Source organism: Gadus macrocephalus, chromosome 19, assembly GCF_031168955.1.
Source record: "Gadus macrocephalus chromosome 19, ASM3116895v1".
NCBI lineage: Eukaryota > Metazoa > Chordata > Actinopteri > Gadiformes > Gadidae > Gadus > Gadus macrocephalus.
This window is the reverse complement of record NC_082400.1, coordinates 3,201,346-3,228,868: the sequence shown is the minus strand read 5'-3', so window position 1 is coordinate 3,228,868 and position 27,523 is coordinate 3,201,346. Positions and strand designations below refer to the sequence as shown.

At 43.8% G+C, this 27,523-nt stretch overlaps 1 protein-coding gene across 4 annotated transcripts; it reads left to right on the top strand.

The window, feature by feature from the left end:
- Positions 1-26,651, top strand: fer (fer (fps/fes related) tyrosine kinase). 4 transcript variants are annotated; one of them, XM_060037855.1, is made up of 20 exons: positions 8-250; positions 1,393-1,608; positions 3,073-3,201; positions 5,471-5,644; positions 5,756-5,855; positions 5,948-6,131; positions 6,976-7,113; positions 11,931-12,050; positions 12,863-12,985; positions 13,497-13,725; positions 14,087-14,185; positions 14,686-14,940; positions 15,195-15,317; positions 15,421-15,477; positions 16,540-16,658; positions 17,142-17,236; positions 21,566-21,689; positions 22,246-22,451; positions 23,712-23,834; positions 23,914-26,651. In XM_060037855.1, the coding sequence occupies exons 2-20, from the start codon at positions 1,540-1,542 to the stop codon at positions 24,048-24,050; spliced, it is 2,604 nt and encodes an 867-aa protein (XP_059893838.1). In that variant the 5' UTR covers positions 8-250; positions 1,393-1,539; the 3' UTR covers positions 24,051-26,651. The 4 variants fall into 4 exon arrangements, with proteins under 4 accessions (XP_059893839.1, XP_059893838.1, XP_059893836.1 ...); XM_060037853.1 differs by having other exon boundaries at positions 14,683-14,940; XM_060037854.1 differs by lacking the exon at positions 8-250 and adding an exon at positions 290-946 and having other exon boundaries at positions 14,683-14,940.
- Positions 26,652-27,523: the final 872 nt, after the last annotated feature.

The following is a 27,523-nucleotide window of genomic DNA, read 5'->3' as shown; positions in this document are numbered from 1 at the left end:
TAAACATGAGCTCCCAGATTCCTCATGTTCCCTGGCTAGCCGAAAACCTCAGCTCGAGCTACGGGAGAAACGTCATCGTCAGGCTGAGCCAATGAAAGGGAGAGCAGGGAGGGGTCACGTCTCCTCAATCCTAGGGAAAAGATTGCGAGGGGTCAAGGGTCAAAGTGAAGGAAAACAGGAGGAATAATTGGCAAGAAGAGAAGATAGCGGAATAAACAAAAAGAACTGAACAGAAGAAAGAAAAGGAAAAGTAAGCCGGCCCGTGCTAGCAGCTAGCTGTGATGTGCTGGTTGTCGGGTTGGGGTTAGGGATCTTTGTAGAGCAGGAGGACCGTGTTGTCGGCCGCTGACTGCACCTCCCTTCCTCCGGGATACAGGAGGTGGAGGCTAAGCTAAGGTGTAGCACCGATATGGGACACCGGAGGGGTGGAGGATAGGCTACGGTGTAGAACATATATGCTAGACTAAACAAATGAAAGCTGGACGAAGGTGTCTGCTATGTAAAGAACAGCGCCGGGCTACAATAGAAGTGAACCTCGGGTTATTTCTTTAAGATCCGTTAGCGGGGCGCTAGTTAGCTGTCATCAAGGGTGGACTGACTGGAGTTGGTTTAATTTGGAAGCTCCAGACCGTTTAGTTAATTATAACATCACAGTTTTAACGTTATATTGTATACTTCATTTGTATAATATTATATATTTATTATTTTATTGTATAATATACTTGGGGTTAACTGCTGTGCTAACTATGCTAACTCCCCTAGTAGCTGAATGCTGATGTCAACAATGTTATTCACGGATAACCTCGTCTGATTTGATATACCAGTATTACGTGATATTATTTCAACTATCAATGAAAATACAACTAATACAAATATATAAAGGGTTTGCTATTAACTGTAAATCAACCAGAAGCCAAGAGCAAGCTTTTGGATTCACAAACTTTCTGTGAGTCTGTCGACTTTCTATACGCAATCAAGTTTAATGCTATCTACTAGGTTATAGTATAAGTATCTATGATTGATTATATTATCATATATTATTACTCCTGTACTATTTTAGCCAAGGGTTTAGTGAATGTAAAATATCTGATCAGTATATATATACCAAAGCACTTCATTATGGCTGCACACATATTGTCACATTTAATGATAAAGACTATTAATCGACTGCTTTTACGAAGATTATACATTAGCATTGTTATTGTTATCTATTTACCTATTCATACACAATCATCACAATTAATATCACTTAATACTGGTTTATATCCTTACCACATGCTTTCAATTTACATTATTAATTTGGCAGATGCTTTAATCCAAAGTGTAATTTTTTTGTAGATTGTGTCAACAAATTGTCAAAAAGTAATGGTGTCTCTCTCTCCCCCCCCACAGGCCAAGCCATGTCGCACCTGACCTCACTCACCCATGCTCTAGCTACCTAGCCTGCACTAAGGCTAGCAGGCTTAATTAGGCTGTGTATTGTATGAGTGTGAGAGAGTGTGTGTGTGTGTGTCTGTGTGTGGAAGGAACAAGGAGAAAATGGGATTCGGAAAAGATCTTCGGAATTCCCATGAAGGCCTCCTTAAACTCCAGGACTGGGAGCTGAAGGTAGGCCAGGGAGCTGAGGGAGGGGTGGTTGGCTGAGGGGATGTGATTCTGAAGGTGGGCTTGGGAGCTGAGGGTGGGGTGGGGAGCTGAAGGTGGTTGGCTGAAGGTGGGGTGGGGAGTTGGGATCTGAAGGACAGGGTGCTTCATTGAATTGCCCCCCTAACCACCAGTGGTGGGGTAAGCGCCTAACCACAGGTGGCTAGGCTAATTCTATCAAACACCAAACAAACACACCACTAGTTTCGAGGTGTGGCGTTTAGGTGTGTGGCGTTCCATGGCGTGGCGTCTCTGTGCGCGGCGTTACGGTGCTACGGTGCGTGGTGTTTCGGCGTTCCGGTGCGTGGTGTTCCGGTTTGGGCGTTCCGGGTACGTGGCGTTCTGGTGTGTGGCGTTCCGGTGCGTGGCTTTTCGGTGATTGCCGTTTCGGTGCGTAGTGTCTCGGTGCGTGGCGTTCCGTGGAGCTTATTAATTATTTGTCAGGGACAATGCAGCGCTACAGTGTGTTACATTCCATTTCGTGGCGTTTCTGTCCCTGGCTTTTCTGTGCATGACGTTTCTGTGAATTGCGTTTCTGTTCCTGGCGTTCCGATGTGTGGTTTACCGATGCGTGGCGTTCCGATGCACAGAAACGCCACGAAACGGAATGTAACATACTCCGTTGCGTGCCGTTTCTGTGCGTGCCGTTTCTGTGCGTGCCGTTTCTGTGCGTGGCATTCCGGTGTGTGGTATTCTGTTGCATGGCGTTGCATGGCGTCGCCTTTTGGTGTGTGGTGTGTCGTTTGCGTGGGGTTCCGTGGCTTGGCGTTTCGGTGCGTGGTGTGGCATTCCGTGATGTGCGATGATTCACCAACGGCTACGTTTTACCACAAACTGCTAGCTCTAACCACTCAATTTTTAGGGCTAATTGCTAACCCTACCTGCTAAATAACATAACAACAATTTAGCTATGTATCTTTTTATAGTTTTTTGCTAACTTAACTTCGAACCATCCGCCTTCTACATGCTGCTCAGTTTCAAATTCATGGTTAGAATACATTGTAATCTGTGTTTACTGTAAGGACTAAACCACGGAGAAAAGCCAAGAGTGCTTTGTTCTGCCAAATATCCGTTACAAACTGATTCAATGTTTGTTACCTAATTTATAACCTTTTTAGGTTTTCGTTTTTTTTTTAATTGGCTCAACCTACTCAAAACATTTTGCGATGTCATGATAACATCTCGTCTATAGTTCTATTTGGCCTTTGTTGTAGTTGGATTTGTAGCGCATTGATTTGGAACTGTTAAAAGGCACAGTGTTGCGTTATTTAAAGAGGATGGAAACCCATGCTTTGGTATACATAAGTTATAAACATTTTAGAGGTCCTTTCAAAATGACCTTCATCTTACAGTCACTTCCTGTCTCTGTCAACCATTTCCTGTCCCCAACCGACTAACCCCGTGGCTCTCATGTCTCTGTCCTATCAGCTGCTGGAGACGGTGAAGCGCTTCATGACGCTGCGCGTGAAGAGTGACAAGGAGTATGCCGCCATGCTGCTCAATCTGAGCCGGCAGACAGAGAACCAGAACCCGGACTACAGCAGCACTGTCAGCCAGGTGAGAACACTGTCAGCCAGGTGAGAACACTGTCAGCCAGGTGAGGACACTGTCAGCCAGGTGAGAACACTGTCAGCCAGATGAGAACACTGTCAGCCAGGTGAGAACACTGTCAGCCAGGTGAGAACACTGTCAGCCAGGTGAGAACACTGTCAGCCAGGTGAGAACACTGTCAGCCAGGTGAGAACACTGTCAGCCAGGTGAGAACACTGTCAGCCAGGTGAGAACACTGTCAGCCAGGTGAGAACACTGTCAGCCAGGTGAGAACACTGTCAGCCAGGTGAGAACACTGTCAGCCAGGTGAGAACACTGTCAGCCAGGTGAGAACACTGTCAGCCAGGTGAGAACACTGTCAGCCAGGTGAGAACACTGTCAGCCAGGTGGAACACTGTCAGCCAGGTGAGAACACTGTGAGCCAGGTGAGGACACTGTCAGCAAGGTGGGAACACTGTCAGCCAGGTGAGAACACTGTCAGCCAGGTGAGGACACTGTCAGCAAGGTGGGAACACACTGTCACTTTTTTGGATTTTTATGCCTTTTCCTCCGTTAAAAATGGCCTAGATTACCATGTTGACGATCATATAAAACAAATAACCACCTTGTAAAACTTTTTTATTCTGTTTGTTGTTGGCTCTAACGGAAAAAAAGTAGAAGCAAAGCTAATTGTGCAATTAATTAATTGTTTTTAATCGATTAACAACCCTAATATATACGACGATATGTGATGACATCAGCCCGCCTCAGCCCAAGGTGGCTAGAACGAAAGCTAAACAATTCTGACGTCGGGGAGCCTTACAACAGACTACAAATGTATGTATAAAGTAACCAGCTGTAGTTACATTACATTTTTTCCAAGTGCTTAAGACGAAAACACTTGGTGATGCCCATCCAGTTTGACGGCCAAAAAATGTATCCGGAAAATGTGAAAATCCATCAAATCCAATCTGAGAAGGGGGCAGCACCTCCAGCAGAGACCAGAGGGAGTCTGCAGGCCGCTGCAGAGGAGTGGAGTACCAATGGCACTATTTGTGTGGAAAATATTTTAAATTTGGCTAATTGACACAAATGACTGACAGACAATATCTTACTAAAGTGATGCGATTGACAACAGATTGTTATCAATATACGCCCTAAATACGTGATCGGTGATCGGCTCAATAAACCTGAAATGTCAGATTGCCAGGCTGAACAAGGAACGTTTTCCTGCTTTAAGGTTGTCAAAAGGACCCATAATATCCGTCAGGTTAGATTCAGTCAATGGGGAAAAAAACACTGACTTCAACCGTTCCGAAGGCAAACAGCGTACACGTATAGAAACCGCGCATTAGCAGGCCTCCAAAAAGCAAAGTACTACTTCTGCTACTGGGAACGGCATAACTCACAATCAAACCTAAGCCATCAGCCCCAATGTTCCATCAATAGCAAGGCCCCTTCAGAGCGGCCCAGGGACTTGTAACTCGGCGTGCTCGCTCATCAGCCGCGGTCGCATTAGGATGTCAGAATTACACACAACGAGTTGGTGCAACCAAACGCATTTTCTTTAAAATGCACATGCGGTGACATGTCTAGTAAAACCTGTTCTGCTTCAAAACAGGTGAGCCCCAATAAAAGTGTGAAGTAGGGGTAGGCGATGTGGCAGAAATACCATATCACGATTCCTTTCAGGCAGGATCATGATCCTCAGTCTTTTTCATGTTGTTTTTTTAAGTTCAATTTGCAAGTAACTGAACAGTACAACTAAACAAATGTCCTTATTTTAAAAGCTATAGCCTAAACAATAAAAAAAAACTATAAGCGAATAAACAACCATTTAAGTACCTCTTCGAAAAGGTACAATGATGACCGTGTAGCACTGGAGCACCATTTTCTGCAGCAGTTTGAATTTGTTCAGCTGTCGCAGGAAGAAGCTCCTCTGTTGGGCTCTCTAAACAGTGCGCACCAGCCCACCTTTGTAGCTGTCCAGGGCACCATCTTCAGATCATCATTCATAGTGACATGGTCCATAAATAACATCTTGCCTCTACTGTAAACAATTCAATGTTATGTATTATTTTTGTTTAATTTGAAGCACCTCAGTCGATACCCTGTTGAGCTGGGCACTTGTCCAATGTCATAATATTAACTGTTGCTCTAGTCATGGACCAAGCTATGACCATAGGGCTAAAGCTAGGGGGTGGACCCAGCTATGATGACCATAGGGCTGAAGCTAGGGGGTGGACCCAGCTATGATGACCATAGGGCTGAAGCTAGGGGCTGATTGTGTCTCTAGTCATGGACCCAGCTGGTGAAGCAGACGGAGGAGCTGGGGCGCGTCATGCGGGGCCATGCGGACGATGTCAACTCTGGGCCGCTCCATCGCCTAGCCACGCTGATCCGGGACAAGCAGCAGGTGAAGAGGAGCTACCAGACCCTCCACACCACCCTGGACAGCGAGCGCAGCAAGGTGCCTCACCCTGACCCATGACTCCTGAACCTGACCCTAACTCTCCCGCCCTCCGGTCTGGATGTGGAGATGTTCTCTATAAAGAAATGCAACGCTCAAATATCGTTCCAGGTCACAAAGGCCGATCTGGAGAAGCTGAAGGCTACATATCGTCAGCTTACGAGAGAGGCCCACAGCGCGAAAGAAAAGTACAAGGAAGCCATGGTCAAAGGTGTGTGTGTGTGTGTGTGTGTGTATGTGTGTGTGTGTGCGCACGCCCGTGCGGCTATCTACAGATCATCCTAATCCTGCTCCTTGTCTCAGGCAAAGAGGCGGAGCGTGCTCGTGAGCGCTACGACAAGGCTACCGCCAAGCTGCACAACCTCCACAACCAGTACGTGCTGGCGGTGCGCACCGCGCGGCTCCACCAGGAGCACCACCGCTGCCACGCCCTGCCCCGCCTCCTGGACTCCCTGCAGAGGATGCAGGAGGACATGACCGGTGCACTGTAAGACCACCGAGCACAACCTGCAACATGCTAGCGCTAGAGCAAAGAGGCTAACCAATGATGCTAACCAAAGATGCTATTGTACGCTTGCGCATAAAATATGTTAATATCTTTGCCGCGTGTCTGTGGCACATCAGTAGGCTCAGTATACAGCTGCCATCGGTTAGAGCAGGAGCATTTCCCTACGGCACGGCGCATGGGGTCGAGACCCGTGCGTCCCGGCCTAGCGGGGGGGTAAGCTTGTCCTAAGCGTCGTGTCCTGCACTTCATGTAGACATGCAATGTTAATCACAACAGCTCAGTGAGATGCACCTTCTTCATTTAGGCATCTCTTCCTGGCTGTGCATGTCACCTTGAGCGTATAACCAATTGAGTTAATTCAAAACATTTTTAGGTTTTGACAAGCTTGGTATCCATGACTACGTATATAAATGGCAGGATGGGATAGGATGGTCCTAGTGTGGATTCCAGAGTTGAGTAAATCTGCCTCATGAGGATTAATGAAGGATTAAATGTCGGTACTGATCGTGTCATTTATATATATAATTAATCAATAAAGTTAGGATAATGACACTTATAAAGAAAGTTTGTATATTGAAACATAAAGATGGGAGATTTGGACAATCATTTTAAAGCTAAATGCATTACTAGAATAATAATATATAATAATGGAAGATTATTTGATTTAAATATAATGCGTTCCATACTTTGTAAACAATAGGACACCCCATAGCAACATATCGTCGAGCATGCCGTTGACTAGAGGTCGGCCTTTACGTGAAAATAGCGATGCTGACCCCTGGCGTGAGTGACGATCACTTTTGACACTTGTTGGTGTCAACAGGAAGTGGATTCTGGAGGACTACAGCCAGATTAGCAGCCTTCTTGGGGAGGAAATGGTTCGTGTTCACCAGGAAATCCAGGATGCCATCCAGAGCATCGACCCAGTCGCCGAGTACCAGTACTACGCTCAATCCCACAGGTATTTTACCAGTACTACAAACAGTACCAGTACTACGCTCAATCCCACAGGTATTTTACCAGTACTACAAACAGTACCAGTACTACGCTCAATCCCACAGGTATTTTACCAGTACTACAAACAGTACCAGTACTACGCTCAATCCCACAGGTATTTTACCAGTACTACACACACACAGTACCAGTACTACGCTCAATCCCACAGGTATTTTACCAGTACTACAAACAGTACCAGTACTACGCTCAATCCCACAGGTATTTTACCAGTACTACACACACAGTACCAGTACTACGCTCAATCCCACTGGTATTTTACCAATACTACACATATAGTACCAGTACTACGCTCAATACCATGGGTATTTTACCAGTACTACACACACAGTACCAGTACTACGCTCAATCCCACAAGTATTTTACCAGTTCTACACACAGTACCAGACCAGTACTAAACTTACAGTACCAGTTCTACCCTTACTGTACCAGTATTACTGATGGATTCAGGTTTGTAAAAAATGTCCAGACATTTTTTTTGATCAGTATAGAAACTCAAGAATAAATATAGTTGCATACCACCATAATGGCATCCTACAGTATGAACAGTGTGGTGGGGGCCTAGTAAATACATGGTAGTAAACAATGTTTGTCTCACAGAATGGTTAGTTAGATTTGAACCAGCGACCCAGCGATGACTTTAAGACTACATAGTCCCACAGTCACCTAGTACATTTACAATTAGGGCATTTAGCAGACTTTAGCAATAGATACATTTGTCAGGAGAAGGTGAAACAATCTATGTCTGTCGGTACACTAAGGATGTTCATAGAAACAAGTGCCATGCACCAACAATTGCTAGGTTAACCCATTCCCCGTATACAAACAGAAATAGCTAGGATAAGATGCTACACTAACTACTATAATTTAGTATGACATACAATAAGTGCTTAGGAGCCTAGTGGTGTACCTAGTACATAGTACTTGGGGATCATGCCTGTGGTAAATGTTCGTAAAGAAGAGTATGCTCACATAGTTTAATATACTCAAGATGGCTAATAAAACTGACATTGTAGATCCCGGGACACATTCAAGTCAGCAGTGTGGGAATCATGTGGTTTATATAGGAATGGAAATCCTGTCACCGATATAGCCAAACATTTGTGTTTCAGAAAACTACCACAGGCGACAGGCAACACTTCAAATACAAAAGTGAATATCTTAAAACATCATCCCTACATTGATATCCCCGGCCCATAAAAAATAATCCCAAACATTAGTAAACTTTTGCCAATATCTTTAGAGGCTAAAAGCTAACTGATCCATTACTAAGGCAATCAGGTTTTTCATGGCACTGATAATCTGCCCTTTTTCAGTTGTTGAAATCGAGAAAAGGATATCTTCTGGAACAACAATAGTAATTGACGAGCTGACTGCATTTCAGTCAAATTGTGTTGCCTAAACTTTATTACGAAGTAAAGGCTAAATCAATGGAGGACTTGAGCAATGCATAATGCATTGCTTCAACTACAGATGGGTGGACCTCCAATGCAACAGAGCTTCATTACAATCACACCGCACTAGATTACAGACAACTTGGTAATGCCAACCTCGTTCTCCAGACATGCGATGTGTATGAAGCTCAAACACGCTGGCCTGTGTTGGAGGCTATGCTCGTAACAGTGTTTACTTGCCTTCTACATTTCAGAAATAGACAGTAAAGATTTCAAAATTGCGCTGAATTATCAGTGTTTACGGTATTTGTGAAACGGTATCTGTGACCAATCATATAGTCTCTTGCAGAGCTGTAGACTGAGGCTTACTCTTGCTAGCCAGCTCTCTGTCAAAGGTGACTAGCGTGTCTGGAATCCTATCCAATGGATATACAGTGATTTGTAAAACATCAAAAAAATCAAATGTCTTTAACTTTAAAATGCTTGTATAGCGATTGTAAGACCTCTTTTCGTCATTTTAATCATTGCAAATAGTGGTGAGGCAGGGTTATTGTTAGAACTATTTTAAAACACGATTTCAATGAGGAACAGAGAGAGGAGAAACAGGAGACAAGGGGAGGAACAGAGAGGAGAAACAGGAGAGACCCAGAGGAAGAACAAAGAGGAGAGTAACGGGGATAGGAAAAAGAGATGCCACCAACAATTTTTTCTATCCATATGTTACATCCTAATGTTTAGCTTCTTCTACTGTCACTCACGGGTAAATATCTAAGTAATGTGATATTTGAGATTACAATTTTTTTGAGAGTTATGCTCCCCATACACATACTTGCGGCGTGTTATCTGGATGCAGTTTGTCGTTACACATTTTGTGCTACCGGTTGTTTATTCCAAATACAAATAAATAATAATAATTCTAATAATAAATATTCTGAATACCATAATTATTTTACCAGTATTTAGTCGCCCGCCTTACCTTGATCCCAGAATTCCTATTTTACCCACCACTTTTTTTACCACAACACCCCATCACACAAGTGTCTATTTGTCAGAAATACCACAGGGAGCTTTACCAGACCAACAGACAGACCAACACCACAATTCACGTGACAACGCAAGACGCCAAGAATATTGTGAATGCGGTTGAAGCAGGCAGAGTTTCACCAAGCATTTGATTATTCTTCAAATAAAGTAATCTGGCCTCGCGAAAGGAGATTGGTGTTAACCCGCTTTTAGTTAGAAAAGTGGTATTTCTTTCCCATGTAACCCCAATGCTGCAGCAGTGTTAAAGGAAGAACATGGAGTGCTCCAGCTTCCGCCTCACAAGTTTCAGATGTCCCCACTAGATGGAACTCAAGACACCTTTAGCTGCGGCTTTCTAAGCCCCTACAGGCAAGAGCATTCAGATAATCATTAAGGCCATTGTTACTCTTTCTGATGAAGATGTAATATTTGCTAAAACGGGGACAAGGATAATGAGCAGTGAACAGCTGTCTACAGTTTCCACGGTAGTTCTACTGAAACTCACAATCATGTTATCCGTGAATCACAGTGACTCAGAATCAACACCTCAGTAGAGGTGCTTTTTCTGGCCGAAGGCTGATCGGCTCCGTGCCATTCTGCATTGATGCAGTTATTCCTTCAAAAGGAGCCCCACCAAGTGCTTGGTGCATATAAAAGAACATACTTTTCAGTAGGCCGTCATATAATATTTTTTTTCTTGTGTAATATTCAAATTTTCTGAGATACTGAATTTTGGGTTTCCATGAGCTGTAAGCCATAATCATCAAGATTAATACAAATAAAGGCTTGAGATATTTCACTGTTAGTGGAATGAATCTATATAATATGCTATAATCGCTTCTTAAATTGAATTATGGAAATTATTTCACTTTTCCACTATATTCTGATTCATTGAGATGCATCTGTGTGTGTGTATAGGGGTTGGCCTAGCTCAGGAGGTCAAGGTGTCCCTGAGCAAGACACCTAAACCGAACTGCGAACGAGCTGGCTGTCGCCTTGCGTGGTTGACTCCGCCGTGTGTGTGTGAATGGTTATAAGTCGCTTTGTATAAAAGCTTCTGCTAAATGTCAAATCTATTGATCAAGCATGAGCCTCTGGTCTCCGGTGGTGGAGGAGGTGCAGCGTGACAAGGCAGTGCAGCTCCATGATGGAAGGACAATGAGCCCAGTAGGCCCCCAGGGAGGGGGACCGATGCAGGGGTCAGCAGCACGGGGAGCCGGCCTCTCACTGAGAACGAGGACACCATGGGGTTTTTGAAGTAGAACTTAAAACTTCATTGAAATGTTAACTTGGATAATATTAATCAATTAATGGTCTTAATTAATTAATGGGAGGGTTTTTTTATTCATCTTCGTTAACTTTGTCAATTTAAGTTAATTTATAAAGTTCCCTTCATAGTGTTCTTTTGTGTTCTCGATAGAGTGGCGAAGTCACACCCCTTCCGGTAGAGCCCATGGGACCTATGAGATCGAAAAATATGAATGGGTTTCAATGGAGAGAAAGTAATTATTTTCTGGTCCCAGTCTTCATATGCCCCGGTTTACACACATGATGTTTGTGGATTTAAATGATACATTTTCATCTCAAGAGTTCGACCGTTTATTGTGCAATTGTTCAAGGATGTAGAGAAAACACAATGAGAAAGACTACACGTCTCGCATGTGACGTCACGCTCCCTGCGACTGGCGTGGACAAGACCGACAATCTCCCCATCGGCATAACTGGAACTCTCCACATGCCCCGACTTATAATAGTTTTCACCTCTTTCGATGCTTTTATCCTCCCCTTGGAAATGAAACGGTGAAGTGGAGCAGAGATCGCCATGTCTGTGCCGGAGCGGTGGTGACGTATATTATTCGCGTCGAGAGCAGCGAGGGGCTGTAGTTCACAAAGGGGCCTCACACAAAAGCTAACATTATCAAACTTCTTCGCAAAATGTTTTACTTTTCTTTGCATGAAAAATTATCATTGAAATCAACAAACAAAGTATGTGAAATCCAGGGCATATAAAGACTGGGACCAGAAAATAATTACATTCTCTCCATTGAAACCCATTCATGTTTTTCGATCACTTGGGTCCCATGGGCTCTACCGGAAAGGGCGTGACTTTGCCACTCTATTCAACTGTAGTTTATGTTATAAAACCCAGAAATGTTTTCCCTGTTTATTTATGTATATCAAGGTGTAAACTGAACAATGAATTTTGAGAATTGTTACACCTCGAACCACTACTGTAACACCCACAGTATCAGAACTGCAGTGAACGTTTGCTTAAAGATAAGTCAAATGCTTGACACTTACACCTGATGTTTACAATTTGTGGTTTATCTTTCCCTCCACCAATCAGGACCCCTGAGCCAGAAGAAGCCGATGTGGAGTTTGATGCGTCTCTTTTGGAAGACACAGAGAACATGGCAGCCAATGAGATCCTGTGGAACAATCTGACCGCCGAAAACCTCCAGGCCCTGTAAGCTAATAGCCATTGAGTTTTGTATATGGAAATGTTAGCACCACAAAAAATATATTATCATACTGATAGTATTATACTATACTACGTCATCTGAATTTATTAATTTAGAATTTACCTTTCAAATTCAAACATGGCATTTCATGTTGAACTATTTCAAAAACACGATTTCAATTAGTCTTTCAATTTTCACTAATTCAGATACAGAATGCCAATTGAATACAAGTAATGAATATCGTATTGGGAATTTCTGCAACTTAAAAGATTCTCAACTTTTAGTCCATCGCAACCTTTGTTAAACGAAAACACAATTCCAACCCCAAACAGAAGAATAATAATGTTAGAAAAAAAGTTATGTATTTCATAACTCGCCACATTCACATGCACACCAATAGAGATCCCCTTCCCCAATACCTGTAATCTGATTAAACAACGTATAGTTTCCCCAACAGTCAAATTATTATCATACCATCACAGAATTGCGGCTCGTGATATGGCCTCATTTCACGAGCAGTTCTAATGGCACTGAGATGAGAAGATGAGACAAGCAGCAGCGGTGATGATCCAAAATGTCTTTATCTTAATAACGTCATTTTAATAAGAAAGGGACATATTTGCCTCCAAGCTTCATATTTCTTACATTAAAGTTTGAAGGGGAATTGGACAGCATCACCTCATAAGTGGTGGTAGCTGGTACTTGACCAGTTAGCAGTCCTCCTCAAGGCTTGGGCAGCAAGGCTCTCATGAATATGCATGAGGAAATGACTTAAATCAGGTACAAATTATGTGTTGACCATTAAGATGTGTTTCAGGTTGTCGTCGGGGACTGTGGAGCTAGCACTGACACAGGAGAGCCTGAGCAGTAAAGAGGCCCTGCTCTCCGACCTGGAGGCCAAGCTGCAGGAGTCGACTCAAAGCTGCCAGAAGAAGAGCGAGTCAGTACACTCCTGTCTTTCTATATATTTGGCTGTGCTTCCTGTCTCTCGGTTGGCTACTTCCTGTCTTTCCGTTAACTACTTCCTGTCTTTCTGTTTGTAATTTGTGTATTTTGCTACTTTTCTCTTTGATATCTACTTATTTTCTCTGGATCCTCTTCTGGTCGTTCTGTGAACTACTTCTTGTCCTTGCTGGCACTTGAATGCAGTCTGTCTCTCTCGGTCTCTCTCTTTCTCTATAGCGGGGTGCTGTTGTGCTCTCTCTCTCTCTATAGCGGGGTGCTCTTGCTCGCGCTCTCTCCCTCTCTCTCTCTCTCTCTCTCTCTCTCTCTCTCCGTGTTCATCCTCTCTCTGTCTCTGTCTCTGTCTCTGTCTCTCTCTCTCTTCCCCCTCCCCGTGTTCATCCTCTCTCTCTCTCTCTTTCTCTTTCTCTTTCTCTTTCTCTCTCTCTCTCTCTCTCTTCCCCCTCCCCGTGTTCATCCTCTCTGTCTCTCTCTCTCTCTCTCCATAGCGGGGTGCTGTTGCTCGGCCAGCGGCTGTCGGTGGAGGAGCTCCGTCAGGCCGTCCAGGCCCTGCGCTGCTCTGAGGAGAAACTGCTTTCCCAGAAATCGCTGCTTGAAGAGAAGCTGATTTCCCCTGGCAACAGTGGCCCTGGCAACAGTGATGCCCCTCCCCTGCCCCCAGTTGTCCCGCCCCCGACTCTCAATTACGAGGACGATGCCCAGTCTGTTGGCTCCACGGTAACCGTGGTGACACGCATGTATACAGTATATAACATCGATAAATTGTAGCTTCCCAAAATATATAGATAGATATAATCTATCTTGATCTCTATCTAGAGATATTGAGAGATAGATGTTAATAGATATATATTATAAGTAGATATTATATATTGTATGGTCCTGGGCAGTTTCTTCGGTGCTAGCCAGCAAGAGATGGGCTGACAATGATTGGCCCTTGGTTGGCTGCTAGTAGGTCTGCAACATACCGACATCCACTGGCTACCGAGTCCACATTGCACCAGAAATTATTGTGTTCCACAATTTGTAATGCCCTTTAAACTTTGTATAGTAATAATAATGAATGACTGTTGTTTCCCAGGACAAAGGTAAAGATCGTATCTCTAAGTTTGACACACTACGCCACTCTCTGGCTGGGATGATCCGCTCTCCCAAATCTGTCCTCTCCTCCTCATCTTCGGTGAGAGACACATTTTATTATAATACTATATTATAAGCTTATTATTGTTGATAATTTTGTAGTATATTATGTTATTTTATGATACTATATTATTATTATTATATGATATTATTAATATGTCATTGTAACATTATCCTAGCATAACATTACGAATTATGTTATTAAAATGTTATATTATAGTATGGAAAGATAAAGAGCTGACATGTTATATTTCCATAGTTAAAGGTGGGAGGATAGAGCTGACATGTTGTGATTAATATTGTATACTATTCTAGTTTTAAGGTAAAGGATATAGAGCTGACGTGTTGTGATTAATATTGTTATACTATTGTAGTTTAGAGGTGGGAGATGTTGAGCTGACATGTTGTGATTATTATTGTTATACTAGTCTAGTTTAGAGGTGGGAGATGTTGAGCTGACATGTTGTGATTAATATTGTTATACTAGTCTAGTTTAGAGGTGGAGGATGTTGAGCTGACATGTATTTCACTATGCAGCAGTTCTTCGACGTGATCGGGCCGGCCACCTCCTCGTCGTGCCCCACGGGGGGGCTGGGGTCGGGGTCGGGGGGGTCCGAGCGGCCCCTGGTGGAGCTGGACTGGTACCACGGGGCGGTGCCGCGGGCAGAGGCCCAGGACCTGCTGCGGCTTCACGGAGACTTCCTGGTCAGAGAGTCTCATGGGAAGCCAGGAGAGTACGTCCTGTCGGTGTACTGGGAGGCCACGAGGCGCCACTTCATCATCCAGTACGCCGAGGTGAGGGCCTCGTCACTCAACCTATGCGCCATGTTCAGTGAGCCAGAGGAATAACAGCCGCCATGCTACCCAATCTCTACTACATGTTCCATCTGCAACTCTATGCAACTTTGGTGATGTCATTTTGAAAATACATTGAGGACGTATTTGCCCTATTCCTGCATTGCTCTCCACCAATAGAATTAGGCTAGGTATTGATGAAGGAGCCTTTGTTCAATCACGAGTCTCTCTCTCTTGCGCTCGCTCTCTGGTAGAACCAGTATCGGTTTGAAGGGACCGGGTTTCCCAGCATCCCGCAGCTCATTGATCATCACTTCAGCACGAAGCAGGTGATCACCAAGAAGTCCGGAGTCATCCTGCACACCCCTGTGCTCAAGGTAACCCCCGTCGCCTCCTCTTAGTTCAGGTTAGCCAGCCCTTTTTAGGTTTACATACTGCATAACCCCTAGTCTTCTTAACTGACCTGTTTGTGTGTTCCAGGATAAAAAATGGATTTTAAATCACGAAGATGTGGTTTTGGGCGAACTGTTGGGCAAGGTACGATCATTTAATAAGTTCAAATCAACTGCTTATCCCCAGACCCGGGCAATGCCACCTCCCACTAAATGTTTTAATACTTTGAGAAAGCCTTGTATGTAAAGACCCCTAGAAAGATGTCATATCCATTGTTGGCTAAACAAAAGACCATCCCAATCCCAACCCAAATAATTAGCATGCAACAACAATGTTTATGTATTTCATAACGGCACATGCACAGAAATAGCGATCTTTTTCACGTCATGTTTTTTACACAAACTGTTATATCATGGGAAAGCTAATACTACACTGATTTAGAACTGTCCAAACGATACTACCTGATGCCGCCATACAGTGCTGGGGGAAACATTGCATCAGTAACGTTTGAGAGGTGTTGAAAGGGTAATTTTTGCGAAAATTTAACCCAGGGTCTTTGTTTCGGCATGTATACCCATCAAATTTTCATTGAAAATTGAGCATAGAGTTAACGCAAACAACGTTTTTGATGCTTCGTTTTGTGTGTCGGGACGCTAATCATGCTACTGCAGAGGTTTGGTGCTATTTTGAGCAATATTAGTGGTTAAAAAATGCAGATTTGGAAGCGTTCGCAGTGCCCCCTAACCAATAAAATGGAAGACAAACATTGCGCCGGGCAAACTCTATACTCGATTTTCAATGAAAAAAGTATCTGGAGGGCTTATTTGATGGGTATACATACTGGAACAAAGACCCTAGGTTCAATTTTCACCGGAATTACACTTGGGGGAGAGGTGTTTAAATGTTCTTCCTGGTTTGCTAACCACAGTAACGTGGGAGAGGTGTTTAAATGTTCTTCCTGGTTTGGTAACCACAGTAATGTGGGAGAGGTGTTTAAATGTTCTTGTAACCACAGTAACGTGGGAGAGGTGTTTAAATGTTCTTCCTGGTTTGCTAACCACAGTAATGTGGGAGAGGTGTTTAAATGTTCTTCCTGGTTTGCTAACCACAGTAATGTGGGAGAGGTGTTTAAATGTTCTTCCTGGTTTGGTAACCACAGTAATGTTGGAGCTGGGTTTACATTCCATCACATTTTTTTGTTGCCAGGGTAACTTTGGGGAGGTGTTTAAAGGCACTCTGCAGCGAGACAAGATGGCCGTGGCTGTAAAGACCTGTAAAGAAGATTTACCTCAAGAGCTGAAGATCAAGTTCCTGTCAGAGGCCAGGTGACTGGGCTGGGGGCCGGTGACTGGGCTGGGGGCTGGGGGCCGGTGACTGGGCTGGGGGGCGTTGACTGGGCTGGGGGCCGGTGACTGGGCTGCGGGCCGTTGACTGGGCTGCGGGCCGGGGACTGGGCTGCGGGCCGGGGACTGGGCTGGGGGCCGTGGACTGGGCTGGGGGCCGTGGACTGGGCTGCGGGCCGGGGACTGGGCTGGGGGCCGTTGACTGGGCTGCGGGCCGGGGACTGGGCTGGGGGCCGTTGACTGGGCTGCGGGCCGTTGACTGGGCTGCGGGCCGTGGACTGGGCTGCGGGCCGGGGACTGGGCTGCGGGCCGGGGACTGGGCTGGGGGTCTTGGTAGGGTCTGGTTGTTAAGGAGCAGGGCTCGTCTGGCTTACTATTATATACATTATGTCTGTTATATCCATGTGTCTGTCTATATAGTACTAATACCCCCACTTGGTTATATTTTTATTGTCATTCCAACAGGATCCTTAAGCAGTACGAACATCCCAACATTGTTCGTCTGATCGGAGTGTGCACGCAACGGCAGCCTATCTACATAGTGATGGAGCTAGTACCAGGTACACACCCATACTGTTAATGGTTCAACTGAACCCCCTGTATCATAGAGATACAGCTAGTACCAGGTACACACCCATACTGTTAATGGTTCAACTGAACCCCCTGTATCATAGAGATACAGCTAGTACCAGGTACACACTCACTGTTAATGGTTCCACTGAACCCCCTGTATCATAGAGATACAGCTAGTACCAGGTACACACTCACTGTTAATGGTTCCACTGAAACCCCTGTATCATAGAGATACAGCTAGTACCAGGTACACACTCACTGTTAATGGTTCCACTGAACCCCCTGTATCATAGAGATACAGCTAGTACCAGGTACACACTCACTGTTAATGGTTCCACTGAACCCCCTGTATAAAAATAAGGGTTTTAGGAAAGGGAAGGGAGTTGTCCCCATGGTTACAACCAACAGCAATTTTGTGATACTTATTTTTAAGCTTGTACACCTTGTGTATGAGCTCATATCGCTATTTCATATATCGCTGTGTATATATATGCACCAAAGACCATGGAGAAGCTTAACCTTCTCTGACGCCAGCATGTATAGGGTTAGAAAGAACAGAGTCTATACATGCATACATAGCTAGCTACAGTGTTGGGGAGTAACGGAATACATGTACCGGTGTTACGTATTCAGAATACAAATTATAACTAACTGTATTCCATTGCAGTTACAATTTAAATTGTTGGTATTTTGAATACAGTTACATTGTTGAAATCAATGGATTACATGACGATACTTCTGTTTCAGCAGTTTATTCGTGCTTTCACACCAACAGCATTTAGTGCGCACTAAACGAGTTTGGTTCGGTACGTTTGCGTTGGTGTGAATGCAACCACCTCACTTTGATGCGCAAAACAAATCAGCCGGCCGAGACCCCCCTATAGAGCTGGTCTCAGTTTGCTTCGAAACTAACCTTGGTACGGGGTTTGGACGTAACAGGCACCCGCTCAACCGCGTGCATTATGGGAATTATTGTTTGATTAGCGGTAACTCCAAGACTAGCAGCACATTGTCGGACCGTCGGGTGAAAATTTGTCGTGGCTCAACATGGAGTCAAGAGGAGACGGAGTGTCTATTGGATATTTGGACAGACACCCACATAAAACGTGTGCTGGAAGACACACACAAAAATGACGAAGCATTTAACACATTCAGCACCAGGATGAGGGAGAAGGAGTTGAACTGGTCCACAACTGTATGAAACAAGTCAATATCACAACGAGTGCAGCCCGCTGGATATCCATGATTATTGACTTTGACAGATTTTTTTTTGTCTCTCTCTCTCTCCGTCTCCGTCTCCGTCTCTGTCTCTGTCTGTCTCTCTCTTTTTTTATATGAATGTGATTTTATAGGCAACAACTATGCACTTAGCTGTGTTTTTATTTTTTTATGTAATAGCAAATATCTTTTGCATAAACATACACTTATAGTCTTTGTTCCTCTACAGCCAATTATATAATATAGTGCACTTTCAGGGAGCCTTGGGCCTAACACAATCATCCAGTTTGAACAGAAGAACACACCAGAATAGGCCTGTTTAGGTAGCAGGATTTGATGCCACATTCCTACACTTATAAAATGCAATTCAATGTGTAAGTAATCCAAGTATTCAGAATACAATGGGCATGTTTTCTGTAGCTGGATACATTTTAAAAGTATCCTTCCCAACACTGCATACAGTACATTGACAGTCGTCTATACCTCAATACACAGTACGAATTTGGCTGAGACCACTTTGGTAGCGTATACGAGTCGTTGTTTGAAGATATCAGAAATTACTACGGCGGAAGTAACTTCTGAAGTTCAAGGAATATATGAAGTTAATGGTTCAACTATAGGTGTCCCTGTTGAGGGTTTAAGGTAAGAGTTGAGGGCTGATTACGGTCCCTCGTTCACGCAACACAAGGGGGTTACGGACCCGTTACGTCCACCGCAAGGGCCTGACGTGCGGCGCAGCAGCAAGGGCTGTGATTGGTCCGCTCACTGAAACCCCACGCAGAACCAAAACAGGTTCACGACTGCGTCAAAGCATCTTTTTAAGCATTCAGTTTTTGTGAAAGGTCCCATGACATGAAAATCTCACTTTATGAGGTTTTCTAACATAAATATGAGTTGCCCTAGCCTGCCTATGGTCCCCCAATGGCTAAAACTTGCGTTTGGTGTAAAACGAGCACTAGCTGTTCTGCTCGCCTTTGGAAAAAACGGAGGCTCAAGTGCGCTGATTTGGAATGTCTGTATTTATGACGTCACCAAGAATCTCAGCTCCTCCCCTTACTCTGCCTGGCCCGCCCAGAGACGTTGGCCCGCCAATGAGACTCGACCGTGTGTGTGTGTGTGTGTGTGTGTGTGTGTGTGTGTGTGTGTGTGTGTGTGTGTGTGTGTGTGTGTGTGTGTGTGTGTGTGTGTGTGTGTGTGTGTGTGTGTGTGTGTGTGTGTGTGTGTGTGTGTGTGTGTGAATACACACACTGTAACGCAAGTGTTTCTTGTCGGTTCTTTGACGTGTCTTGTATTTCCACAACGAGACTGTTGTGGGGGTTATCTCAGCCATGGTTGAGAAGGAATTGGGGGAAAGGAACTTTGGCTTTGACTCGCTGAAGTACATGAAATGCGACATGCCGCCGGTTGCCGCGAGGCACCATTGCCCGGCAGCGGGCAGCCGGCAGCCGGCAGCAGGCAGCGCGCGGTTCAGTCGACTTCAGGTTGATGTGAAAGTGGAAGAACCAGAGACGTCGCAGAACCCGACAAAGTCGTTTGTGATTCATAATATCGTCTGGAGGCGCACACAGCTTTTGGCCGTGATAATATGTATTAAATGATATAGATTTCTATGTATTGTATGATATTATTTAGATATAGAGATCCAGGACTGTAATGCAAGTGTTGTACACTTCCTTGTTATTTGGATAACCGTTCTGCTTTTGGTGTTATGGCGCATAACACGTCGGACTCTCGTCTCTGGTATTTCTACAACGAGACTCGTATTGGGGGTTATCTCAGCCAAGGTTGAGAATGAATTGGGGGGAAGGAACTTTGGCTTTGACTCCCTCAAGAACATGAACCACGACATGGAGGAGAAAGGGATTGTTGGCGGCGAATGTCTCCAGCTTGAGACCCGCTTAGGGACCACCGCCAGAGGCGGAGGTGCCTAAGCGCTGCCCGGCAACGATCCCTTTCTCCTCCTTGTCGCGGTTCAGTCTACTTCACATTGATGAGGACGTTGAAGAACCAGGAATGTCGGAGAACCCAACGCGGTCGTTTGAGATTCATAATATCGGCTCACACAGCTTTTGGCCGTGATAATATATATTATATGATATAGATATCTATGTAGGCTATATGATAATATTTAGATATAGAGCTCCAGGACTCCCGTGTGTTCTAGAATATTTACAGAACACGGCTAAAGGCTGTGCGCCTCGCCATTGCGATACATCCGCTGTAAACAGAGCGCATGGTACCGTGGCTGCAAGCTGCTCAGGGCCACACCCCCACCCTCCTCCTTGACCCGCCTCGCTCCTCCTCATTTGCATTATAGCTACAGACACCAAAACAGCGCATTTGGGGGAAGCTCAATGTGCGACTGGCTCGGAGTGGCTGTAACTCTGCACCACGGCTGAATTTCGGGAACGTCTTTGAATACTGTGTTGGTTGCCCACTAATACCTATATTAAAGAATACATAAAATAGCATGTCATGGGACCTTTAAAGGTTAGGTGTTCATGTTAAGGGTTAAGGTTAGGTGTTCATGTTGAAAGTTAAGGTTATGTTTTCATGTCAAGGTTAGGTGTTCATGTTAAGGGTTAATGTTAGGTGTTCATGTTAAGGGTTAGGGGTTAAGGTTATGTTTTCATGTTAAGGGTTAAGGTTAGATGTTCATATTAAGGGTTAAGGTTATGTTTTCATGTTAAGGTTAGGTGTTCATGTTAATGTTAGGTGTTCATGTTAAGGGTTAGATGTTCATGTTAAGGGTTAAGGTTATGTTTTCATGTTAACGGTTAAGGTTAGGTGTTCATGTTAAGGGTTAAGGTTAGGTTTCCATGTTAAGGTTAGGTGTTCATGTTAAGGGTTAAGGTTATGTTTTCATGTTAAGGTTAGGTGTTCATGTTAAGGTTTAAGACTAGGTGTTCATGTTAAGGGTCAAGGTTAGGTGTTCATGTTGAAGGTTAAGGTTATGTTTTCATGTTAAGGGTTAATGTTAGGTGTTCATGTTAAGATTATGTGTTCATGTTAAGGGTTAAGGTTATGTGTTCATGTGAGGATTAAAGGTGGCCTTTCATAGTCAGGTTGTTAGTGCTAAAGGTTGGGTGTCTTTGTAGGTGGGGACTTCTTGTCATTCCTGAGGAAGAAGAGGGATGAGCTGAAGACAAAGCAGCTCGTCAAGTTTGCTCTGGATGCTGCCGCAGGGATGGCTTATCTGCAAGCCAACAACTGTATACACAGGTAATACAAGTTCATCAATACAATCAATCGGTCATCAACAGGAATCGTGTCACTGCAAGCCAACAACTTTATACACAGGTTATTCACGTTCATCAATGATGAACATGTATAAAGTCTTATTACATTTATATTAAAGGCATTAAGCAAGCTGTGTACCGCTTTTATCCAAAGCGACTTGCAACAATTAATTCAAATTGTGTGCTTTAGAGTGCTTTAGTTGAAAGCAATTTGATATTCAATAAATCCATTTTGAGCTCTTCTGATTTATTAAAGTCAAAGGTTCCCACTCATCTCTGAGGAAGTTTAATAAATTATAATATGACTTCTGGAGATTCGTGGTGCCTCCACCTGTGGGTTTTATGCGGGGCACCCCAATACTAAGAGGTGTATGTGTACAAGGAACCTCATCCGGCTAATATACCCAGTCTTCTAGACTCTTTGCCTTCATCCGAGGCTGCTGTAAGGGAATGTGTCCCTTCTGGCTAAGATATCATCGATACTAATAAGGTTTCTTGGTCTTTCTGGGATGATATTAATAACGTTTGTTCTCCCTCAGGGATCTGGCAGCCAGGAACTGCTTGGTTGGGGCAGAGGGGGGCGGGGTTGGTGGGGGTGGGCGAAGCTTCAGTGGAGGAAGTGGGCGAGACATCCTGAAGATTAGTGACTTTGGGATGTCCCGTCAGGAAGACGACGGGGTTTACTCTTCCTCTGGCCTCAAGCAGATCCCTATCAAGTGGACCGCCCCCGAAGCCCTTAACTACGGTAAGGACCCTTAACTACAGTAAGGAGCCTTAACAAGGAGCCTTCAAATACAGTAAGGACTCAATTACAGTAAGGAACCTTATCCACAGTTAGGTTCCATAACTTCTTTGTTTGTTTAGTAGGGGTGTAACGAAACACGTATTTGTACAGACGTGTACCACGGTGCTTAATTGTGCCGTACATAGCGTTAATATGGCAAATGTAAAGGCTTGTTTTGCGATGCGGAATTTAAAACTTGAAGTCGGAGTTCCCCCCGGACCTTTGAGCCAAAGTATACTACTCCGACTCCGTACGTACAGAGACCCCTCAGCAGCTCTCCGTCGGGATGTCGGATACGCAATGCAATTCGCCGCCCGATCGATCTTATATGTTGACTACAAACCATGTAAGCAGTGTTGTAAATATACTTCCAAAGCTTTTCTAATCTTATTTGGGGTTTTATTGGCCCTTAAGGTGCAAAGTAAACGATGTCCAAAGTAATTAAGGTGCAAAATCAAACCGGAGAAGTGATTCAGGAAATGATTTTGTTAGAGGACCAATCATAGACGTTGCCGTCTCCGTTGCGTCGACCAATAGGTCCATGGCGTCGACGGATAGTTAGAAAATATTGGATGCGCACGTAAGCTGCGGAGAGGGTCTCCGACAGGCTCTCCGGCCACGGAGAGGGCTCTCCGTGCCTACGTACAGCACTTTAACATGCACACGCATTTGAAAAGGCAGCATCCAGGTGTTACTATCACCTATGAAAACGCGCGGTGCAAACCCAGCTCACAACACTATTTCAACAACCAATCAGAAATGCCAGTGCCATAACCACGTTTATTGGTGTTTTCATTGCTGCTGATCTCAGGCCATTCTCCGTGGTTGACAAACAAGTAGTTTTTTAAAATGTTCCCCTTAACTATGAACCGTACCGTGACTTCAAAACCGAGGTACGTATCGAACCGGGACTTTTGTGTACCGTTACACCCCCAGTGTTTCCCCCAGCACTGTATGGTTATGGCGAGGGAGGGTGTTTGTTTTGTTCGTCTTTACGGCTCAGAGGGGGGGTGTTTGTTTTGTTTGTCTTTACGGCTCAGAGGGGGGGTGTTTGTTTTGTTTGTCTTTACGGCTCAGAGGGGGGGGGGGGTTCGTTTTGTTTGTCTTTACGGCTCAGAGGGGGGGGGGGGTTCGTTTTGTTTGTCTTTACGGCTCAGAGGGGGGGGGTTTGTTTTGTTTGTCTTTACGGCTATGAGTGAGGGTGTTTGTTTCGATCCTCAGGGCGGTACAGCTCAGAGAGTGACGTGTGGAGCTTCGGTGTGTTGCTATGGGAGACCTTCAGCCTGGGGGTGTGTCCTTACCCCGGCATGACCAACCAGCAGGCGAGGGAGCAGGTTGAGAAAGGTGAGTTTCAATTAGATTCGTTCTTAGGGTTTCCGTGCGTGGTGCAGCCATTTGACAATACTGTTTGCCCCGTTGCTAGGCTACAGGATGTCCCGCCCTGAGCGTTGCCCTGACGACGTGTTCCGCATGATCGAGAGATGTTGGCGCTACAGTGCCGAGGAGCGACCCAATTTCTCTGAGCTGCAGCGGGACCTGGCCGCCATCAAGAAGAAGTGAGGGACCCCTGAACTGTGAGCTGCTGCAGGACCTCGCTGCCCTCCAGAAGAAGTGATGGACCCCAACACCCCTCACACCGATTCACCTTCTCTGAGCTGCAGCCGGACCTCGCCGCCATCAAGAAGAAGAGATGGACCCCTGAACTCTGAGCTGCTTCGGGACCTCACGGCTATTCAGAAGTAAAGGACCCCTGAACTAAACCCAGCCTCTGACCCCCTCCCACCTCTACTGACACTTTGAGTGAATAACACAAAACACGAGCTAACAGGATCACTGGTGTCAGCCGCAAACTGTTAGCCACTAGCTTTAGATGCTAGCTGTTAGCCACTAGTTTCTAGCTGCTAGCTTCAAGTCACTTGCTGTTGTTAAGTAAAGGTAATGAGGGATATTGGAGGTTATCTGAAGATTGGAAAATAATATACAGTCCTTGGATTTGTATATACTACAAAATTATAGTAAAGATGAACCTAACTAACGAATGAAACACATGTAATCATTGTGTTCCACCACAATCGAAAGATAAACACTTAAAAGGCTAATGTAGCGTGAGGAAGGAATGAGGGGCATCAATGATGCACCCTCATGTTTCCAGAGCTCCGGAGAGCAGGCCCTAGCAGGCAGTTGCTAGAGACAATTTGGAAATAAAATGATGAATATATCGAGGGAGATAAAACTAGGAACAATGCTAGGAACAAAATACAGCTTTTGATTATCTTACTACACCCTCAAACAACACTCACTAGCTGTTAGCCACTAGTTGTTTGGAGCCAACTGTTAGCCGCTAGCCACTTCAGGGAAACACAAGCTTATATGAAGAGCAAAGACAAAACCTTGGAGGAAGACCTCCATTTGACTTTGATCAAAATAATTATTGCAATAGTAGTTATATTTAGTACTTCCTTTAACTAAATGTACTTAAGAACTTCGTTTCATTGAAACTACTAAAGTACTTCCGTTAACTGACACTACTAAAGTACTGAATTTAATTGAAACTACAAAATTACTTCCTTTAACTGAAGGTGGGAATATGTTAAAAGTATTGCCCTTGGACAGAAGGATTTACTGTCTGATGAGAGGCTTGGCTTGATAAGGAAGGCAACCATAGCTAGCCGCTGTGGCAGCTTAAGTAATGAAGTGGGCATGCTGTTACTTCTGCTGACCAACCTCTCCAGGAAGGACAAACTTTTGCTCCCTGTCCTGGGCTCACTACACTACCAAGTTTGGTAGCACAGATCTTTGATTGGGGACTTCCGCAAGCTGGTGAGCTACCAATACTGGTTTCTCCAGCATTCTCCCAACAGTTTTTATAAGTTTTGTATTTTCTGATTGTTTAAGTATGGAAGCATAAATCTATCTAACAAACCTTGCCAAAAATGATTAGACATTTTTAACCCTAAAATGTTGCCAAATATTAATTAAATGTGGCAATATTCTGGCTTTTTTTGCCTTTTGCTATCCTTCCCAGGGTTATACAAAAGCATTGAGATCAGTTCATTGCTCCCCCAGTACATACCTGGGACCGGTTAGCATTATGTAAATTACAACTTCCAGATTATGCCTAAATGAATCATTACTTGTGTATATCCAGAATAAACCATGTGAAGAAAAATTTCCAAAACGAGAATTTGGCTTATTCTAGAAACATTTGCTGCAGCCTGATTTATTTTTATTTTTATTTTTTTTTCAAATGCCAGTTTCTACAAATCAATTGTGATGAGAAGAAATGGTTATCCTGAACAAAAAGGGTTGTAGTAACTGAGTAAAATAAACTGCATTCTCGTTTTTGGAATTCAACTTTCTAATGTAGGATATTCCAGATATACACACCTAAATAGAGTCATGTTTGATATATCTGGAAGGTGTATTAAGTTGAGTTGTGGAGCTAATGCTCAGCCAACCTTGAATTGACATCGGTGCCCATAGGCTTACTGTGTAAGTAAGGGGGTCGCTGAACCGAAGGACAGAAAAGTGGTCTCCCTGCTCTGGTCCATCCCCCTGGAAGGAACACAAAATGGGTAAACAACTCTAAATTCTCAGCTAACCCTGTAAGTGACCTTCTTTTACTGCCTTGCTTTGAGGCCACGTCGCCTTCCCAATAAACACAACCCAACCCCCTCTATACCGAATACACACCCTCCCACTGAACACTAACTCTCCCCCCTGACCACACCCCCTCCCAATCGGCTCATTAAATATGTAACATTATATTTCAGTTATTTTTTATTCACGTTGGTTTACTTTGTTTGATTTGTTTTAGTTCTTTAATGTTTAACTATATATTGGGGGGGGGGGGGTTCTACCATTCAATAACACTTATTTAATTTAAGTGATTTCAAAGTAAATGTTTTGCTTCTAACGTGAATCATTTTTACAACATTTCCAGGAAAACGTGAAAAAAACCGATTGAAAAAACTACTTTTACAGTTTTTCTAATTCTGGGAAAAAAATGAATTTTATAAAGTTTATATTTTGTGAATATCATTTATGTATTTTATATAAATTTGATTCGATTTTTAACATTATTGTTTGTTCTTACTAAAGAAAAGAAAATATGTAAAAAAGTGTATGTTAAAAAATGTAATAAAATATGTAAGGTTGGAATCTTTGACTTTAACTGGCGTTGGTCTGATCACATGGCATCTCCTGATGAATGTGATGTGATTCACCTTCCTGCTACCCAAACCCAGTTTTGACAGGAATACATCCGTCCAGCAATTTAAACGTTTCCGTCTGACCCATAAAAACATTGGGTTCCAGGGGCCTTGGTATAATAACAATTAGTAGTAGTAATAGTAGGATTACTATTGTGGTATCTCCAAAATCCCCTAAATTTGTCCATGGTATATTAATTCAGTAATTATTACATTATATGAATTAATTAAAAATTATAATAGGTAGATTTCACAAATTGTTTGAATTTGGAGGACAATATGGTAGCCTACGTTTATAACTATTTTGATGAATTAATTTGGCTTGGAAGTTGATGTGAAAAGCAGTTTCTGCACCGTGCGGCGCACATCTGTACTCACTCTTCTCATTATAAATACCAACATGCGTTCAATTTTGCGTGCGTGCATGAGCGTGCACGAGCGCCATGCTCCTCACAAGATTGTCCCTTAATAGTCCTTAAAAGGTCAATGCTAATTAATCAAGGAATATTCCTAGTGTATAAGGAGCCTTTGCTGACAAAATATAATATAATTAATTACTATAGCCTTATTGAATGTAGGCCAAAATATTTTGGGCTTATTAATGAAATTGAAGTGTTACAGTAGGTCCGGCCAAGGATTGTGATTTGAAAGTGTTGTAGTTTGAACGTAATATTTCACAAATTAAAAAAAAAAATAAAGTTAATAAATAAACCTGAAATGATATGCACGAGGTGCGTAGGTATCTAAAGTTAGTGTGTTCTTCTTATTTTGGGCTATTTTTTCTTTTATCCGATATAAACAGTCAGAATTTAGTAGGATCAG

What these genes read in the sequence shown, in the direction of transcription:
- fer (XM_060037853.1), top strand. Translation starts at nt 1,540, where the DNA reads ATGGGATTCGGAAAAGATCTTCGGAATTCCCATGAAGGCCTCCTTAAA. An exon ending in TCCAGGACTGGGAGCTGAAG is followed by an intron (nt 1,609 to 3,072) that starts GTAGGCCAGGGA and finishes CTGTCCTATCAG; the next exon opens with CTGCTGGAGACGGTGAAGCG. An exon ending in AGCTGCCAGAAGAAGAGCGA is followed by an intron (nt 12,986 to 13,496) that starts GTCAGTACACTC and finishes CTCTCTCCATAG; the next exon opens with CGGGGTGCTGTTGCTCGGCC.